Source organism: Phocoena phocoena, chromosome X (genome assembly GCF_963924675.1).
Source record: "Phocoena phocoena chromosome X, mPhoPho1.1, whole genome shotgun sequence".
NCBI lineage: Eukaryota > Metazoa > Chordata > Mammalia > Artiodactyla > Phocoenidae > Phocoena > Phocoena phocoena.
In genome coordinates, this window is record NC_089240.1 from 114,947,586 (window position 1) to 114,967,828 (window position 20,243).

The following is a 20,243-nucleotide window of genomic DNA, read 5'->3' on the forward strand; positions in this document are numbered from 1 at the left end:
CTTCCCACTTATATTCAGGAGAGAATGAAGTCATCTCATCATCTCCTGTGTTCACATTTTTCTAAAGAGACCATGTCTGGTAATGAGCCATCTCACATCCTCAACCTTGCTTTCAAGCACTGTTGTCTGTAACTGTCACACTACCCGAAGTATAATGTCCATTGAAAAAAAAGAAAACCAAAGTAAAAAAGAAAACAAAACAAAACAGTCATTGCCTGAGGGAATTTTAAAATTAGAAAATTCACGGACATTATTTATATCAAAAAATGTGATTTTTAAGACAATTAAACATCACTGCTTTAATTCCATGGTTGCTGTAATTCAACATTCCTCCCCCCATTGAAACAGTTTTATTATTTTAACTCCCTTTAAAATGCCATCACAGGTAGTTCCTTTAAGAGAAAGCACTAAGATGTTGCAAGAAAGGTGCCAACTGTCCTGCTCCAGTGGATTTATTTGCTAGGCGAAGCAGCACACTTTCTAAGCGTTCCATCTGTGCTGGAACCACTCATATGGGACAAACGGAGGTAGGAAGGCAGACACTCCCTGCTGCCTTTGAGTAAGTTCTGGAGAGCTGAATGGAAACATACACTAAACTCCTATTGTTGCAAGTCTTGAGGGTGGCTGAATGCTGACTTTACAAGCTAAATTGACACAAGTGATTAATGAGTCCTTCATTAAATAATGCAAAAGTTGTTTGAATGATGATGTACTAAATAGCATTGCCCTTGCTGTGGTTTGATTAGTGGAAATGCTCATCAGGGTGGATGCCTGGGATTCTCTCCCAAATTCACTTGGATTTTTATTGCTTTCCTCAATCTCAGAAGACCAACTGATGAACTGCGGAGACTGGTTCTTTATTTTTCAGGGCATCTACTGTAAAAGGATAAAAAGGGAAGCAGACAGAGAAGGCTATGTGTTCCCAAACAGAAGGCCTCAGTGGTGAGTCAGAACGCAAACAGTTTGGCAGGCCAACCAACTTCAGAGCAGTACAATCTGATCGAGATGAAATCCACTCAAAATACTAAAATGGACTGTGTCCAGACATTGCCTTTGCCTCTCTGACTCCATCTTCACAAGGACAACAGAGTATCCTTTTGCTCAATTAACCTCTGACTAAATTCAGAATAAAACAGATGGTGAGAAGCCATAGGAAAAAGAGGTGGAGGCCTTTTGTACCTCCATCCTGGGCTATTGATTTTCCAGTAAAATATATTTCCTCCATTTCCTGGAAAGGATTTAGAGTGAGTTCATTTTTATAACTCTGTTTTCCATAAGGGAACAAGTCATATAAGTCTGAAGAAATTATTTTAAGAGGCTAAAATGCATAAACAAAAGCTGGAAACAGAGATACATCCCATGATAAGGAAGATTATAATGGCCCCAGGAAACCTTAATCTAAGCAAAACCATCATATTATAGGAATTCTGAGATAAGTAAGATGCCTGCAAAAACGGGTTCATGTTGGTAAACTCCTAGAAGATGGGTAAAGGTAATACACTACGGTATTTATGTCATATTTGACGTATATGGCAGAAGAGCTTGCCTGTTTACATTCAAGTGCAGTGATCAATTTCACCCCCTCCAGGTCCTTGGTTTTCACAAAACAAGCAGCACTCTTGCCCTGTTATGGACAGATTCTGCAAAGCAGAGATGGACTCTGAAAACTCTTGTCACCTCCCTGACCTCAGATGGAAGATATGGATGAGTTAGGCAGGAAATGGGTAGGTAAAAAAGAATAGGGGATATAGAGAAGGAATAACTGGATAGAGGTGTAAGGTAGTTTAGGCTGGTGGTTTTAAAAAAGGGAGGGTGCACAGAGGTTTTTTAGGGCAGTGAAATTACTCTGAACAACACTGTAATGGTGGATACGTGTCATTATACATTTATCTAAACCCATAGAATGCCCAACACCAAGAGTGAATGGTAATGTAAACTCTGGACTTTGGTGCTAATGATGGGTCAATGTATGTTCATCAATTGTCACAAATGTCCCACACTGGTGGGAGATGCTGATCCTGGGGGAGCCTGTGCATGTGTGTGGGTAGGTGGTATACAGGACATCTCCAACCTTTGGATCAATTTTGCTGTGAACCTAGAACTGCTCTAAAAAATAAAGTTTCTTTTAGAAGGGTAGATAAGCACTAGAAACGCAGAGAAAATTCAGGGTGGGAGCAAGTGGGTAAATAGATGAGTGAGAGAGAAAAGGGGGGTAAACAGAAGATGGGTGGCAGAAGCAAGAACTACAGGAGGCTTCCTGGGATTCTGATGTGATTGAACGGGTTTCAGATTTCTTCCCACCTTTCCGACTGCACGGAGGTTCTGGTAAGACATCTGCCACACGTTACAATAAAGGAGAAGAAAGTTAGAAAAAATAAATAATACTGGCCCTTACTGATTATGTTTTCCTATTTGGATGTAGGGAAATGTCATCTCTCACTCTGCAGCTAGATGCTCATCCCCAGAGTTCAGTACAGGCAGACCTCGTTTTATTGCGTTTAGCTTTATTGCGCTTCACGGATATTGTGGGTTTTCCACAAATGGAAGGTTTGTGGCAACCCTGCATCAAGCAAGTCTATTGGCGCCGTTTTTCCAACAGCATTTGCTCACTTCACGTCTCTGTGTCACTTTTGGTAATTCTCGCAATACCCCAAACTTTTTCATTATTATTATATTTGTTATGTGACCAGTGATCTTTGATGTGACTATTGCAAAAAGATTACAACTCGCTGAAGGCTCAGATGTTGGCGAGCATTTTTTAGCAATAAAATTGTTTTAAATAAGGTGCGTCCATTGTTTTTTAAGACAATGCCATTGCACACTTAACAGACTACAGTAAAGTGTAAACATAACTTTTATATGCACTGGGAAAACAAACAACTCATGTAACTCGCTTTACTGTGATGGTCTGGAACTGAACTGGCAATACCTTCGAGGTGTGCCTATATTAGGATTATTGTGAGTCTGGCCTATTTGTGGCAGCACGAGGGACTGCATTCTTACATTGGGCTGCACCAGTTGCAATAAATAAGAATTTCACCCTCCGAGAGGCATTTTGATGGGGATAGAAGAGAACGCAGTCCATTCTGTGACCTGCAGGGACGGACTGCAGGCACGTACATTCTTGCCTGGATGAGTGTGCTCACAGGGTTCCCCCTACCTGACTTCCCTTCCAGCTCTTCTCTGCTTATCTAAGTCCTGACATGGCGTCAATCCTCTCTCCCATTCAACCTTTCCCTTTATTGGTTCTCAAATTTTAGTTTAGTGAGTATCAGCTCACCTGGGGGGGATGGAGAGAAGGGGGCTAAGGGGGTGTTAAAAATGCTGTTTCCTGGGACCTATTGCCAGAGATTCTGATGTAACAAGCCAGATGTGGAGACCAGATATCTGCAGTTTTAAGTCTCCCTGGGGGCTTTCAAATGCAAAAGATCCCCCAACCACATTTGGAGCAACTCATTTTAGGACAGTTTATAACTTGACATCACTGTCTGCCACGTGGCTTATACCATCATGTCTGTCCTATCTTCCCAGTGAGACCATGGGTGCCAAGACCTAAGCACTGCATGCAAATTAAGCCTGACAACTAAGCTACATAGATTCCTCTTTCTTTTCTTTTCTTTTTTTTAGTTTTATTGAGGTCTGACAAATAAAAATTGTATATATTCAAGGTATACAACTTGATATTTTGATATATGTATACATTGTGAAATGATCACTACAATCAAGCTAATTAACACATCCATCACCTCTCACAGTTACCATTTTCTATTGTTGTGCTTATTATTATTATTTATTTTTTAATCCCTCCTGGCATGTAACATCAACTTACAATAGGCAAAGAGAGCCAAAGAGAAGATTATTAGAAAAACAATTCAGAGAAAATGATATGCTTTTCCTCAGTAGTGAGAGTTTAACAAATGGCAGTGAATTCTGAGGACAATGAAGGAACCAAGGTCAGGAGCAGCAAAAGCCTCTAGGCTGCCATGTCCCTAAAGGATGAGCTAAACTCTCATTCAAAACAACGGGCCAGGAGAGGCCAAGCCTCAGTTAGATGCATTAAACATGCCCCTCTGAAGAAGGCAGGAAGGAAGGAAACTACTTTTTGACATGTACTGTTTACATTATCATTCAGTGCTAAATATTTGTATTTCGTTGATGACTTCCTTTTAATCCAAGGTTTTTTGAGCTTTAAAAAAAAATGCCTCATGGCAGATGCAGGTCTGAGTTGGGTACCCCATGCCACTTGTGATGACACCGGAGAACTTCTAAACATTTCAAAACTGACGTGCCACCAGAAGCATATCGAGGCCTAAACGGGGATGAAATCAGCAGACAATCCCTTGGAAACCTGAAAAAGGGGAGAGAACGTCTGCAGACTTGCAAATTCCAAGAGGTCTCTATCCTGCCCAAGTTTACAGGATACGACAGTTAATTTTATGTGTCAACTTGTCTGGGTCACGAGGTGCCCAGATTAAATAATATTTCTGGGCATGTCTGTGAGGGTGTTTCCAGATGAGATGAGCCTTTGAATCAGTAGCCTGAGTAAAGCAGATTGCCCTCCCCAATATGCGTAGGCATCATCCAATCTGTTGAGGGCCCATATAGAACAAAAAGGTGGAGGAAGGGAGAATTTGCTCACTCTGCCTGACTTCTTGAGCTGGGACATCAGTCTTCTACCCAAGGACTGGAATTTACACCATTAGCTCTCCTGGTTCTCAGGCCTGTGGACTTGTACTGAACTACACCGCCATCTGTCCTGGGTCTTCAGCTTACACATGGCAGATCGTGGGACTTCTCAGCCTCCATAATCACGGGAGCCAATTATTTACAGTAAATCTCTTTATGTGGATCCTGTTGGTTCTGTCTCTCTGGAGAACCCTGACTAATACGCATGACCAAAATAAAGGAAGCATTTGGACTAGCAAGGACTCGCTGAATGCAAGAGCATAAGAACAGGTCTGGTCAGCGACAGTACTGTCAGGGTCTGAGAATAGAAAAATCTCCATGAAGGAGAAATAATGAAGAATACATAATTTCTGTTTAAAATACACACACACACACACGTCATAGGCAATATATATGTATATATGCACACACGTGTGCACACACACGCACACGCACACACACACATAGACATCTACCTCAAAGAAAGATTGTCATGAGATTCACCAAGAGGTTAATAGTGATCATCTCTGAGTGGTGGGATTACAGGTGATATTTATTTTCTTCTTTATACTTTTCCTGAACTGTCTGATTTTTTTAAAATCATTGTTTACATAATGTTATGGAGTCAGAAATGAAATACTTTCTGTTTTTAAAAAAATGAAGTAAAAATCAGTCACTACTGCCCTTATAGTACTAGCAACAGAAAATGCCTACAATTAATGACTCTTAGAGAGGATAAGAGTTAATATAAGATCATATGGGAAATAAAATTTGTTACATTTTTACCAAAGGAAAAAAGATCAGATGGGGACGTCTTACATGTGGGTGAACTTGATTTTCCAGGTCTCCAAATACTGTGGGTGAGCTAGAATTATTTTGGTTTGTCTAAGGTATTCAACACAGATTGGGAGGGCAATCAGAACACTCAGAACATATTTTGAATTAGTTGCTGCTAAAAATTTGCCTAAATACTCAAAAATGTGAATTAGAAAAAAACACCAACAATCAACCCAAATCCCTTCACATGCATATCTAGTTACAACAACATGTCTAACTGGTCTCAATAATTCAGCAATATTTACACCACAGCTCTACAGTTCCTTCCCAGGCCATCATGGGCTCTCCAAGACCTTCTGTTTTATTAAGTTTGGTTTGAGACGAAATCTATCAAAATTTAAATACATATATATTTTTTTTGGCTCAACAATTTAACTTCTAGGAATCCACCTCACAGATCTTTATATACTTTGCCAAAGTTACACATATAAGATGTTCACTGCAGAATTGTTTATAATTGTGAGGAACTGGAAATAATGTACATGAACTCCAACAGGAGATGGGTGATAGAAACTACAGTACAGGGGCTTCCCTGGTGGCACAGTAGTTGAGAATCCGCCTGCCAATGCAGGGCACATGGGTTCGAGCCCTGGTCCAGGAAGATCCCACATGCCACGGAGCAACTAAGCCCATGCGCCACAACTACTGAGCCTGCACTCTAGAGCCCACAAGGCACAACTACTGAGCCCGCATGCTGCAACTACTGAAGCCCGCACACCCTAGAGCCCGTGCTCCACAACAAGAGAAGCCACCACAATGAGAAGCCCACGCACCGCAGCAAAGAGTAGCCCCCGCTCGCCATGACTACATAAAGCCCGCGGGCAGCAAAAAGACTCAACACAGCCAAAAATAAAATTAATTAAAAAATAAAAAAGAAACTACAGTACGTCCAGAGTTGGTATATAGTATATTTGGGGTTTACATAACGCCCATAAGAATCACAGAGGTTAGTCTGCCTTGGATAATCCCAGCATTTTAAATTGGTAGACTCAGCAGAGGCAGAGAGAGACTGAAAGCAGAGCGATGGTGTGCTCCAGGTCCGCAGGGAGAAGCAGCTACGGTAACACTTTCACCTACCATTTGACTGTGCCCTTCCGTTAAAAATTAAATCCTTGGGGGTCACCTGGAAGCTAAAAGTGGTCAGAACCAGAGGCAGGGAGGAATTATGTGAAGGTGGTCAAAAGGTACAAACTTGCAGTTATAAGATAAATAAGTACTAGGGATGTAATGTACAACATGATAAATATAATTGACACTGTTGTATGCTCTTTATGACGGTTGTTGAGAGTAAATCCTGAGGAGTTCTCATCAGAAGGAAAACATATTTTTTTATTTTTTAAATTTTGTAACTCTATGAGATGATGGATATTCAATGACTGATTGGGGTCATCATTTCATGATGTATGTAAGTCACATCATTATGCTGTACACCTTAAACTTACACAGTGCTGCATGTCAATTATATGTCAATAAAACTGGAAGAAAAAAAGGAAATAGAAGGTAAATAAATAATTGAAAATGATATAATGTTAAGTGACAACTCAGGACACAAATTGTGTATATAGTATGATTGCAACTATGTAATGATATATAGCTACATAGGTGTAGGAAAAAAAGGCATCAAAATATTGCCAGTTTAAAAAGAAAAAGTGATCAGGGATGAAGAGAGAAGGGAGCCTAGCTCTGTTGGGTAACGTTTTAACCTCGGAAGGTTAGAGGAAGAACAGTGACAAAATTATCCCCTATGATTATTGTCCAGGTTACCTATGAAGCTCCTACTTGATTTTTCACGGCAACTACTGTTCATGTCATCATTACAGAGCAAATTCACTGAAGAACGAAATTCCATTTTTTGAAACCAAATGTATAGAGAGATTTTAAAACTGTTTAGGGACTTCCCTGTCAGTCCAGTGATTAGGACTCCACACTTCCACTGCAGGGGGCACGGGTTCGATCCCTGGTCGGGGAACTAAGATCCCACAAGCCACGTGGTGCGGCCAAAAATAAAATAAAATTTAAAAATAAAAATAAAAACTGTTTATCCATGGACACAATGAAAGGAGCACATAGTACAAATGCACATAGAGCATTGGGTGAAAAATGAAACTGTATTTCAGCTGTGATGGGGAAGATGACAGGGATACTAGACAGGGAGACTTAGGGGTCATGATGACTTGACCTTTTCATTGCTGACTGGGCCAAGTCTGGAAAGGAGACATGGAGGAAAGCAGAGAGTAGATTAAGGAAAAGGATACGATTTCTTTTTCAAATGGGAACTTATTTTGAGTATTGCACATGCCCTATTTATAGCTAATATATTTTGACATATCTGTGTTCAAGCCAGAGCCATCTCATTCCTCCCTCTGTGCCAAAGGGCAGTCTTCCCTTTGGGCTCTCCTCAAGAACAAGGCTGATAATATTTCAGAGGCTATCGTAACTGGTTGATTGATTCTAAAATAAAATCACAGTATGCAATCACTTAAAACATATTGCATTAGAGGAACTTGGGAATTCACCTCCTAACTATCTGGTAAGGCTAGATCTAACTGCTAAATTTCCCCATAATGTCTACATATTAGCTGATTTCTCTTTTGCTGCAGTTTAGTAGACCTTGCTCTGAACCTTTGTGCTACCCTTGAATTTCTCAGTACAGTGGTTGTAAAACTTCTAGACATCTGTAACAAGCCTACAAATAAAAGAGCTCCACTGTCATTAGTGGAGACCCTTGCAATGCAACTTTCTCCAGTCTTCCACTGGTGTCGCCTCAACACATCAGTGGTTCTCCATGTAGAGAGTCAAGAAAGTTTTTGTTCATCATCTGAACACTCACCACAGTATAATAATTCTTGGTAAGTGGAGTAGTTTCAAATCCTTTGACAGCCTTGGGCGAGAGAGGTCTCTCTGTGAAAAAGACATTTAAATTATGTTAATATTATACAGGTGTAAGATGAACAGTTTATAACATAGGGCAACTAACATACTATAAATATTGTCAAGTGGAAGGCTCAATGGAAATGTACATTCCCAAATAAGTGAAAGTATAATCTTACTAAACTACAGCTGGTCAAGCTAGAGTTTCTTTTTTTTTTTTTTTTTTTTTTTTGCGGTACGCGGGCCTCTCACTGCTGTGGCCTCTCCCGTTGTGGAGCACAGGCTCCAGACGAGCAGGCTCAGCGGCCATGGCTCACGGCCCCAGCTGCTCCGCGGCATGTGGGATCTTCCCGGACCGGGGCACGAACCCGTGTTCCCTGAATCGGCAGGCGGACTCTCAACCACTGCGCCACCAGGGAAGCCCTAGACTTTCTTAATGACAGGGTCAAGGCAAGAATTTCAGTTCCAGTTTGGGTTGTTTCTTCACTCCAGTCTGCCTCTCCATTCAACTTATTCAAAACAGATAAGCAAAGCCAATGTTAACCAAATATGTATATTTGTATCTTGCAACTTACTATACAAGAATAATAGCAGCCATCCTTTCTTAGGGCTGTCTATTGTGCCAAAAATAAAATATCAGAATCTTTAATACACTGAAAACTAGCAGAAAATTCTTCTTTTATGTATCATTTTAATATCATTATGCTGTGCTATAAAAAGATGCCTTTATTTTACAAAGTTCATCTTACCCATATATACACTAATATGTATAAAATAGATAACTAATAAGAACCTGCTGTATAAAAAATAAATAAAATAAAATTCAAAAAAAGAAACCATTTAGGTTATAGATTCTCACTACACCTAATACCCTCTCTGAATTTTGCAAAGTGGTATTACTCAGGTACCAAGGGCCTAGAGAAGAAAGAAGATTTGGGAGAATATGCAGCATGTCCCTGCCTCTATATAAGACTTCTTGGTTTCACAGCCAAACACTAAGCTGCTTTAACACCCCCTAAGATTTTATTAGATAATTCAAATAATTTTAGTGCCACATCTCTATATGTGGTTTCTGATGGGTTCTATGAGTAAGTAAACACACACTTCTGTCATACAGTATTTAAAGAAATATAGTTTATATAATAAATACTATATCTAGTACAATAATCCACAATTTTATTAGAACTGAAAATCCTAAACAGACCTGACTAGTTTTCAGAATATCCTATACTAGCCCCTCTCAAACACCACAGTACTCTGTGGCATATATTTACACTCTAAATGAAATAAATTTAGGGGCTTCCCTGGTGGTGCAGTGGTTAAGAATCCTCCTCCCAATGCAGGGGACAGGGGTTCGAGCCCTGGTCTGGGAAAATCCCACATGCCGCAGAGCCACTAAGCCCATGTGCCACAACTACTGAGCCTGTGCTCTAGAGCTCGTGAGTCACAACTACTGACCCCACGTGCCACAATACTGAAGCCCGTGCGCCTAGAGCCCTGCTACACAACAAGAGAAGCCACCGCATTGAGAAGCCCGCGCACGGCAACGAAAAGTAGGCCCGGCTCCCGGGAAGATGGCGGAAGAGTAAGATGCGAAGATCACCTTCCTCCCCACACATACACCAGAAATACATCTACGCGTGGAACAACGCCTACAGAACACCTACTGAACGCTGGCAGAAGACCTCAGACCTCCCAAAAGGCAAGAAACTCCCCACGTACCTGGGTAGGGCAAAAGAAAAAACAGAGACAAAAGAACAGGGACGGCATCTGCACCAGTGGGAGGGAGCCGTGAAAGAGGGAAAGTTTCCACACAGTGGGAAGGCCTTTCGCGGGTGGAGACTGCGGGTGGCGGAGGGGGAGAGCTTCGGGGCCGCGGAGGAAATCGCAGCCACAGGGGTGCGGAGGGCAAAGCGGGGAGATTCCCGCACAGAGGATCAGGGCTGACCGACCGGCACTCACCAGCCCGAGAGGCTTGTCTGCTCCCCCGCCGGGGCGGGCCGGGGCTGGGAGCTGAGGCTCCGGCTTTGGTCGGAGCGCAGGGAGAGGACTGGCGTTGGCGGCGTGAACACAGCCTGAAGGGGTTAGTGCACCACGGCTGGCCGGGAAGGAGTCCGGGGAAAAGTCTGGACCTGCCGAAGAGGCAAGAGACTTTTTCTTCCCTCTCTGTTTCCTGGTGCGCGAGGAGAGGGGTTTAAGAGCGCTGCTTAAAGGAGCTCCAGAGACGGGCGTGAGCCACGGCTAAAAGCGCGTACCCCAGAGACGGGCATGAGATGCTAAGGCTGCTGCTGCCGCCACCAAGAAGCCTGTGTGCGAGCACAGGTTACTATGCACACCCGCCTTCCGGGGAGCCTGTGCAGCCCGCCAGCGCCAGGGTCCCGGGATCCAGGGACAACCTACCCGGGAGAACGCACGGCGCGCCTCAGGCTGGAGCAACGTCACGCCGGCCTCTGCCGCCGCAGGCCCGCCCCGCACTCCGTGCCCCTCCCTCCCGCCGGCCTGAGTGAGCCAGAGCCCCCGAATCAGCGGCTCCTTTAACCCCGTCCTGTCTGAGTGAAGAACAGACGCCCTCGGCGACCTACACGCACAGGCGGGGCCAAATCCAAAGCTGAGCCCTGGAAGGTGTGGGAACAAAGAAGAGAAAAGGAAATCTCTCCCAGCAGCCTCAAGCAGCGGATTAAAGCTCCACAATCAACTTGATGTCTGTGGAATACATCAATACAAAACGAATCATCCCAAATTGAGGAGGTGGACTTTGAGAGCAAGATTTATGCTGTATAGCTTTGCTTCCACCATTTGTCCTAGGGTTCTATCCATCCATTTTTTTGTTTGTTTCTTTGTTTTAGTTCTTTTTTCTTAATAATTATGTTTTTATTTTAATAACTTTATTATATTTTATCTTATTTTATTTTACTTTATCTTTTCTTTCTTTTTTCCTTCCTTCCCTCCTTCCTTCCTCCCTCCCTCCTTTCTTTCTTTCTTTCGTTCTTTCTTTCTTTCTACTTCTATTAATTCTTTCTTTCTACTTTTTCTCCCTTTTATTCTGAGCTGTGTGGATGAAAGGCTCTTGGTGCTGCAGCAAGGAGTCAGTGCTGTGCCTCTGAGGTGGGAGAGCCAACTTCAGGACACTGGTCCACAAGAGACCTCCCAGCTCTACATAATATCAAACGGCAAAAATCTCCCAGAGATCTCCATCTCAACACCAGCACCCAGCTTCACTCAACGAACAGCAAGCTACAGTGCTGGACATCCTATGCCAAACAACTAGCAAGACAGAAACACAACTGCACCCATTAGCAGAGAGGCTGCCTAAAATCATAATAAGTCCACAGACACCCCAAAACACACCACCAGACGTGAACTTGCCCACCAGAAAGACAAGATCCAGCCTCATGCACCAGAACACAGGCACTAGTCCCCTACACCAGGAAGCCTACACAACCCACTGAACCAACCATATCCGCTAGAGACAGACATCAAAAACAACAGAAACTACGAACCTGCAGCCTGCAAAAAGGAGACCCCAAACACAGTAAGATAAGCAAAATAAGAAGACAGAAAAACACACAGCAGATGAAGGAGCAAGATAAAAACCCACCAGACCTAACAAATGAAGAGGAAATAGGCAGTCTACCTGAAAAAGAATTCAGAATAATGATAGTAAAGATGATCCAAAATCTTGGAAATAGAATGGAGGAAATAAAAGAAACATTTAACAAGGACCTAGAAGAACTAAAGATGAAACAGGCAACAATGAACAACACAATAAATGAAATAAAAAATACTCTAGATGGGATCAATAGCAGAATAACTGAGGCAGAAGAATGCATAAGTGACCTGGAAGATAAAACAGTGGAAATAACTACTGCAGAGCAGAATAAAGAAAAAAGAATGAAAAAAATTGAGGACAGTCTCAGAGACCTCTGGGACAACATTAAACGCACCAACATTCGAATTATAGGGGTTCCAGAAGAAGAAGAGAAAAAGAAAGGGACTGAGAAGATATTTGAAGAGATTATAGTTGAAAACTTCCCTAATATGGGAAAAGAAATAGTTAATCAAATCCAGGAATCACTGAGAGTCCCATTCAGGATAAACCCAAGGAGAAATATGCCAAGACACATATTAATCAAACTGTCAAAAATTAAATACAAAGAAAACATATTAAAAGCAGCAATGGAAAAACAACAAATAACACACAAGGGAATCCCCATAAGGTTAACAGCTGATCTTTCAGCAGAAACCCTGCAAGCCAGAAAGGACCTGCAGGACATATTTAAAGTGATGAAGGAGAAAAACCTGCAACCAAGATTACTCTACCCAGCAAGGATCTCATTCAGATTTGATGGAGAAATTAAAACCTTTACAGACAAGCAAAAGCTGAGAGAGTTCAGCACCACCAAACCAGCTCTACAACAACTGCTAAAGGAACTTCTCTAGGCAAGCAGCACAAGAGAAGGAAAAGACCTACAATAACGAACCCAAACAATTAAGAAAATGGGAATAGGAACATACATATCGATAATTACCTTAACTGTAAATGGACTAAATGCTCCCACCAAAAGACACAGATTGGCTGAATGGATACAAAAACAAGACCCATATATTTGCTGTCTACAAGAGACCCACTTCAGACCTAGAGACACATACAGACTGAAAGTAAGGGGATGGAAAAAGATATTTCAAGCAAATGGAAACCAAAAGAAAGCTGGAGTAGCAATTCTCGTATCAGACAAAATACACTTTAAAATAAAGACTATTAGAAGAGACAAAGAAGGACACTACATAATGATCAAGGGATCGATCCAAGAAGAAGATATAACAATTGTAAATATTTATGCACCCAACATAGGAGCCCCTCAATACATAAGGCAAATACTAACAGCCATAAAAGGGGAAATCAACAGTAACACATTCATAGTAGGGGACTTTAACACCCCACTTTCACCCATGGACAGATCATCCAAAATGAAAATAAATAAGGAAACACAAGCTTTAAATGATACATTAAACAAGATGGTCTTAATTGATATTTATAAGACATTCCATCCAAAAACAACAGAATACACATTTTTCTCTAGTGCTCATGGAACATTCTCCAGGATAGATCATATCTTGGGTCACAAATCAAGCCTTGGTAAATTTAAGAAAATTGAAATTGTTTCAAGTATCTTTTCCGACCACAATGCTATGAGACTAGATATCAATTACAGGAGAAGATCTGTAAAAAATACAAACACATGGAGGCTAAACCATACACTACTTCATAACGAAGTGATCAATGAAGAAATCAAAGAGGAAATAAAAAAATACCTAGAAACAAATGACAATGGAGACACGACGACCCAAAATCTATGGGATGCAGCAAAAGCAGTTCTAAGAGGGAAGTTTATAGCAATACAATCCTACCTTAAGAAACAGGAAACATCTCGAATAAAAAACCTAACCTTGCACCTAAAGCAATTAGAGGAAGAAGAATAAAAAAACCCCAAAGTTAGCAGAAGGAAAGAAATCATAAAAATCAGATCAGAAATAAATGAAAAAGAACTGAAGGAAATGATAGCAAAGATCAATAAAACTAAAAGCTGGTTCTTTGAGAAGATAAACAAAATTGATAAACCATTAGCCAGACTCATCGAGAAAAAAAGGTAGAAGACTCAAATCAATAGAATTAGAAATGAAAAAGGAGAAGTAACAACAGACACTGCAGAAATACAAAAGATAATGAGAGATTACTACAAGCAACTCTATGCCAATAAAATGGACAACCTGGAAGAAATGGACAAATTATTAGAAATACACAACGTGCCAAGACTGAATCAGGAAGAAATAGGAAATATGAACAGACCAGTCACAAGCACTGAAATTGAAACTGTGATTAAAACTCTTCCAACAAACAAAAGCCCAGAACCAGATGGCTTCACACGCGAATTCTATCAAACATTTAGAAAAGAGCTAACACCTATCCTTCTCAAACTCTTCCAAAATATAGCAGAGGGAGGAACACTCCCAAACTCATTCTACGAGGCCAATATCACCTTGATACCAAAACCAGACAAGGATGTCACAAAGAAAGAAAACTACAGGCCAATATCACTGATGAACATAGATGCAAAAATCCTCAACAAAATACTAGCAAGCAGAATCCAACAGCACATTAAAAGGATCATACACCATGATCAAGTGGGCTTTATTCCAGGAATGCAAGGATTCTTCAATATACGCAAATCAATCAATGTGATACACCATATTAACAAATTGAAGGAGAAAAACCATATGATCATCTCAATAGATGCAGAGACAGCTTTCGACAAAATTCAACACCCATTTATGATAAAAACCCTGCAGAATGTAGGCATAGAGGGAACTTTCCTCAACATAATAAAGGCCATATATGACAAACCCACAGCCAACATTGTCCTCAATGGTGAAAAACTGAAAGCATTTCCACTAAGATCAGGAACAAGACAAGGTTGCCCACTCTCACTACTCTTACTCAACATAGTTTTGGAAGTTTTAGCCACAGCAATCAGAGAAGAAAAGGAAATAAAAGGAATCCAAATTGGAAAAGAAGAAGTAAAGCTGTCACTCTTTGCAGATGACATGATACTATACATAGAGAATCCTAAAGATGCTACCAGAAAACTACTAGAGCTAATCAATGAATTTCGTAAAGTAGCAGGATACAAAATTAATGCACAGAAATCTCTGGCATTCTTATACACTAGTGATGAAAAATCTGAAAATGAAATTAAGAAAACACTCCCATTTACCATTGCAACAAAAAGAATAAAATATCTAGGAATAAACCTACCTAAGGAGACAAAAGACCTGTATACAGAAAACTATAAGACACTGATGAAAGAAATTAAAGATGATACAAATAGATGGAGAGATACACCATGTTCTTGGGTTGGAAGAATCAATATTGTGAAAATGACGATACTACCCAAAGCAATCTACAGATTCAATGCAATCCCTATCAAACTACCAGTGGTATTTTTCACAGAACTAGAACAAAGAATTTCACAGTTTGTATGGAAACACAAAAGACTCCAAATAGCCAAAGCAATCTTGAGAATGAAAAACGGAGCTGGAGGAATCTACAGTATGGAGGTTCCTTAAAAAACTACAAATAGAACTACCATATGACCCAGCAATCCCACTACTGGGCATATACCCTGAGAAAACCATAATTCAAAAAGAGTCATGTACCAAAATGTTCATTGCAGCTCTATTTACAATAGCCCAGAGATGGAAACAACCTAACTGTCCATCATCGGATGAATGGATAAAGAAGATGTGGCACATATATACAATGAAATATTACTCAGCCATAAAAAGAAACGAAATTGAGGTATTTGTAAGGAGGTGGATAGACCTAGAGTCTGTCATACAGAGTGAAGTAAGTCAGAAAGAGAGAGACAAATACCGTATGCTAACACATATATATGGAATTTAAGAAAAAATATGTCATGAAGAACCTAGGGGTAAGACAGCAATAAAGACACAGACCTACTAGAGAATGGACTTGAGGATATGGGGAGGGGGAAGGGTAAGCTGTGACAAAGTGAGAGAGTGGCATGGACATATATACACTACCAAACGTAAGGTAGATAGCTAATGGGTAGCAGCTGCATAGCACAGGGAGATCAGCTCGGTGCTTTGTGACCGCCTGGAGGGGTGGGATAGGGAGGGTGGGAGGGAGGGAGACGCAAGAGGGAAGAGATATTGGAACATATGTATATGTATAACTGATTCACTTTGTTATAAAGCAGAAACTAACATGCCATTGTAAAGCAATTATATTCCAATAAAGATGTAAAAAAAAAAGAAAAAAGAAATGTAGCCCCCACTAGCTGCAACTAGAGAAAGCCCGCATGCAGCAACGAAAACCCAACACAGCCATAAATAAATAAATAAGTAAATAAAATCTATTTAAAAAAAAAGAAACCACTTAATAAAAATACAAGACAGCGATCATAAATGTTTAACCTTGTCACTACAGACTGTCTTCCCTACCCTCATTTTCTCCTTTGCTTCATTTTGTTTTATGTTCCATTTTTATCTTGCTATATTGTATGCTGCTTTAAACTCTTTCTGGGGACTTCCCTGGTGGCGCAGTGGTTAAGAATCCACCTGCCAATGCAGGGGACATGGGTTCGAGCCGTGGTCCGGGAAGATCCCACATGCTGCAGAGCAATTAAGCCTGTGCGCCACAACTCCTGAGCCTGCACTCTAGAGGTCGCAAGCCACAACTACCAAGCCCGTGTGCCACAACTACTGAAGTCCATGTCCATAGAGCCTGTGCTCTGCAACAAGAGAAGCCACTGCAATGAGAAGCCATGCTCCACAACAAAGAGAAGCCCCCGCTCGCTGCAACTAGAGAGAGCCCACACGCAGCAACGAAGAACAAATGCAGCCAAATAAAATTAATTAATTAATTTCAAACCAACTCTTTCTGATGTATGGTGGAGTATAAATAACCAAGTATTATCATCAGGACTTGATTTTTTTCTTTTTAAAAACAATATTTTCTAGTTTTATATCTATTACATTCCTACCCTAAAAAATGCAAAATGTAGAAAAGAAAAACCAACAATTAACCCATCACCCAGAGCTAACCATCATCCAGAGTAACATTTTGAAGTACGTCTTCCCATTCTGTTTTTTTTTTTTGCTATTAAAATAGATTTTTTTTTTATTGGGGTATAGTTGTTTTACAATGTTGTGTTAGTTTCTACTGTACAGCGAAGTGAAGTAGAGTTCCCTGTGCTATACAGCAGGTTCTCGTTAGTTATCTATTTTATACATATTAGTGTTCCCATTCTTTTTATACATGTGTTTGTGAACACACACACACAAACACACATAGATCTTTCTTACTTCACCTACAGCTTTGTAATCCTCCTATTACAACATTATTTCATGAACATTTTCCCATTTAACCTTAATTTCTAATTTTTATTATATTTAAAATATCCCTTATGTTTATTTGGCACTTAACTGCTTTTAAGACATTTTATTTGATCTTTACAACTACCTGTAAGGCAGAGATGATCTCGTTTTGTAGAGGAGGTCACTAGGGTACAGGAAAGTGACGTCAGCTGCTTAAGGGCATGAATTTGGGAAATGGCAGAGCCAAGACTGAAGCCCTGGTGTGTCTTGACAAAAGCCTGTGCTCCTAACCAACAGGACGTCCAGAGATGAAGCTACTGAAGGGCCCGGTCAATGGCATGAGCAGTAGTTCCCCCCGGAGTTCAGAGGGATCATCAGTTTTATCTGGGATGGTCAGAGAAGACCTTGCTGGGCAGGGGGTACTTGATCTGTCCCTGGAGGGGAGCTAGAATTCAAATAGGCAGAGAAGACAGAAGAGAGTTTCCTAGGCAGGGAAGATGCCAGAAGCACAGCTGTAGAAATGGCAATGCTCAAGGCAGTACTGTTCCTGTGACAGTGAACTGTCCAGCTGGGCCGGGCTGGGTAAAGGGTAAATAAAACAAAAAGGCAACAATGAGGGCCAAATCTGGCACTCCTCAATGCCCCAAAACTGGGGCATAACCAGGTTTGGAAAGCTTCATGCAACTTCAAGGTCTGCCTGGATCCACATGGTGGCTTCACAAGGCTTTACTGGGTAAATTTGAGCAATGCAGAGCCACCCAGCCTATTACTTGAGATTGCAAATGACAGAGTCAGGAATTGAACCCAAGTATTGTACTGCCCAGCATGGTGTTCCCCCCAGCACACCATGGTTTTGCACTCGTAGGCATATTCAAAATCGACAGTTACCAAATTCTTTCCGGTTTTTATTAGGCAAGTTTTCTACAATGTACCCTTAATGCTACTTAGAACTCGGTTGTTTTGTGCAATTATGATGTAAACCAGTCTTGATAAAAATGAAACGTTCTAGAGAAACCAGCAAGATGTGACCACCTTTTGAAAGCAAGGCCAAAAGGAAGGGTAAACAGTAATGGAGAGCCTGCCAAGACAGAAGAGGAAAGGAAAGGCCACAGAAACTGGTCACTGCAACTGAAAAAAAATGTTAACTATGTGAAGTAGAACAGAGAAACATGAATTGAAAGAAAACAGTGGCTGCCATGGGGATTCCTGGGTGGCTGAACAAGATGCAAAAAGAGCTGGTGCTTTGATAAGATCGATAAAATTGTTAACAAGGATTTACTGTAGGACTTCCCTGGTGGCGCAGTGGTTAAGAATTCGCCTGCCAATGCAGGGGAAAAGGGTTTGAGCCCTGGTCCGAGAAGATCCCACATGCCACGGAGCAACTAAGCCAGTGCGCCACAACTACTGAGCCTGCGTGCTGCAACTACTGAAGACTGCGCCTAGAGCCCGTGCTCTGCAACAAGAGAAGCCACTGCAACGACTGCAACGAGAAGCCCGCACACCGCAAGGAAGAGTAGCCCCCGCTCGCCGCAAGTAGAGAAAGCTTGCGCGCAGCAACAAAGACCCAACACAGCCATAAATAAATAAATGAATAAAATATATTTAAAAAAGGATTTACTGTATAGCACAGGGAACTATATTCAATATATTGTAATAACCTATAACAGAAAAGAATCGAAAAAAGAATATAGATATATATAATATAACCAAATCACTTTGCTGTACACCTGAAACTGACACAATATTGCAAATCAACAACACTTCAATAAAAGAAATATTACAGCGAAAAAAAATTTTTAATAAAATAAAATTGTCAAACCTCTAGCAAGACTGACAGAGGATAAAAGAGAGAAGACACAAATTACCAATAGGAGGAGTGAAGTAGGGGATATCATTACAGACTCTGGAGATGCCCAAAAGATAATAAAGAAATACCATGAACAACTTAAAACACATAAATTTGATAATTAGGTGTGAAATGGAGCAATTCCTCAGAAAACCAAAACTACCACAGTTCACCCAATATTAAATACACCATTTGAATAGCCTTATAATTATTCTGGAAATTGAAGTTATAAATTTAAAACTGTGGAAAAAAGAAATCTCCAGGCCCATATGGTTTCAGTGGAGAGTTCTACCAAATGTTTAAGGAAGAAGCCATAGCAATTATTCCCAATCTCTTACAGAAAATAAAGAGAAGGGATCACTTTCCAATTCATTTTATAAAGTCACTATTAACTACACTGACACCAAAACCAGACAAAGACAGTACAAAAAAGAAAACCGCTGACCCATACCCCTCATGAATTTCGATGCAAAAAACGCTAACAAAGAATTAGCAAACAGAATTCAGTGATATTTTAAAAGAATTGTATACCATAGAATTCATCTCATGGATGTTGGTTAAATATTCAAAAATCAATCAATGAAACCCATGGTATTAATAGTCTAAAAAGAAAAATCACATGGTAATAGCAATCGATGCAGCAAAAGCACAGGACAAAATTCAACACCCATTCAAGAAAAAAAAAACTTCCAGAAAAAAAAAAGGAATAAAGAGGAACTTCTCCAACTCAATAAAGAGCATCTATGAAAACCCTACAGCTAGCATCTTAACTAGCAGTGAAAGACCTAAGGCTGAATACTTTCCCCCTAAGATCAGGAACAAGACAAGGATGCCTGCTCTCACCACTCTCACTCAGCGTAGTGCTAGAAGGTCTGGCTATCCCTGCAGCCTTGGTGTAGGATGGGGAATCAATACAAAGAGAAGAAGGAAGACAGATTTGGAAGGACAACCTTAGAAAGTCTTTAAAAATGTAGTCCTGGGCTTCCCTGGTGGCGCAGTGGTTGAGAGTCTGCCTGCCAATGCAGGGGACACGGGTTCGTGCCCCGGTCCGGGAAGATCCCACATGCCGCGGAGCGTCTGGGCCCGTGAGCCATGGCCACTGAGCCTGCGCGTCCGGAGCCTGTAC

General features: G+C 41.0%; 1 protein-coding gene across 1 annotated transcript in view; it reads right to left on the reverse strand.

Annotated features, from left to right (window-relative positions):
• Window positions 1–20,243, reverse strand: part of ARHGEF6 (Rac/Cdc42 guanine nucleotide exchange factor 6) — a 115,907-nt gene that overhangs the window by 51,959 nt on the left and 43,705 nt on the right. The window contains exon 6 of the mRNA XM_065901336.1: window positions 8,333–8,403. Within this exon, the coding sequence (XP_065757408.1) occupies window positions 8,333–8,403 (71 nt within the window). The remainder of the gene's footprint in view (window positions 1–8,332; window positions 8,404–20,243) is intronic.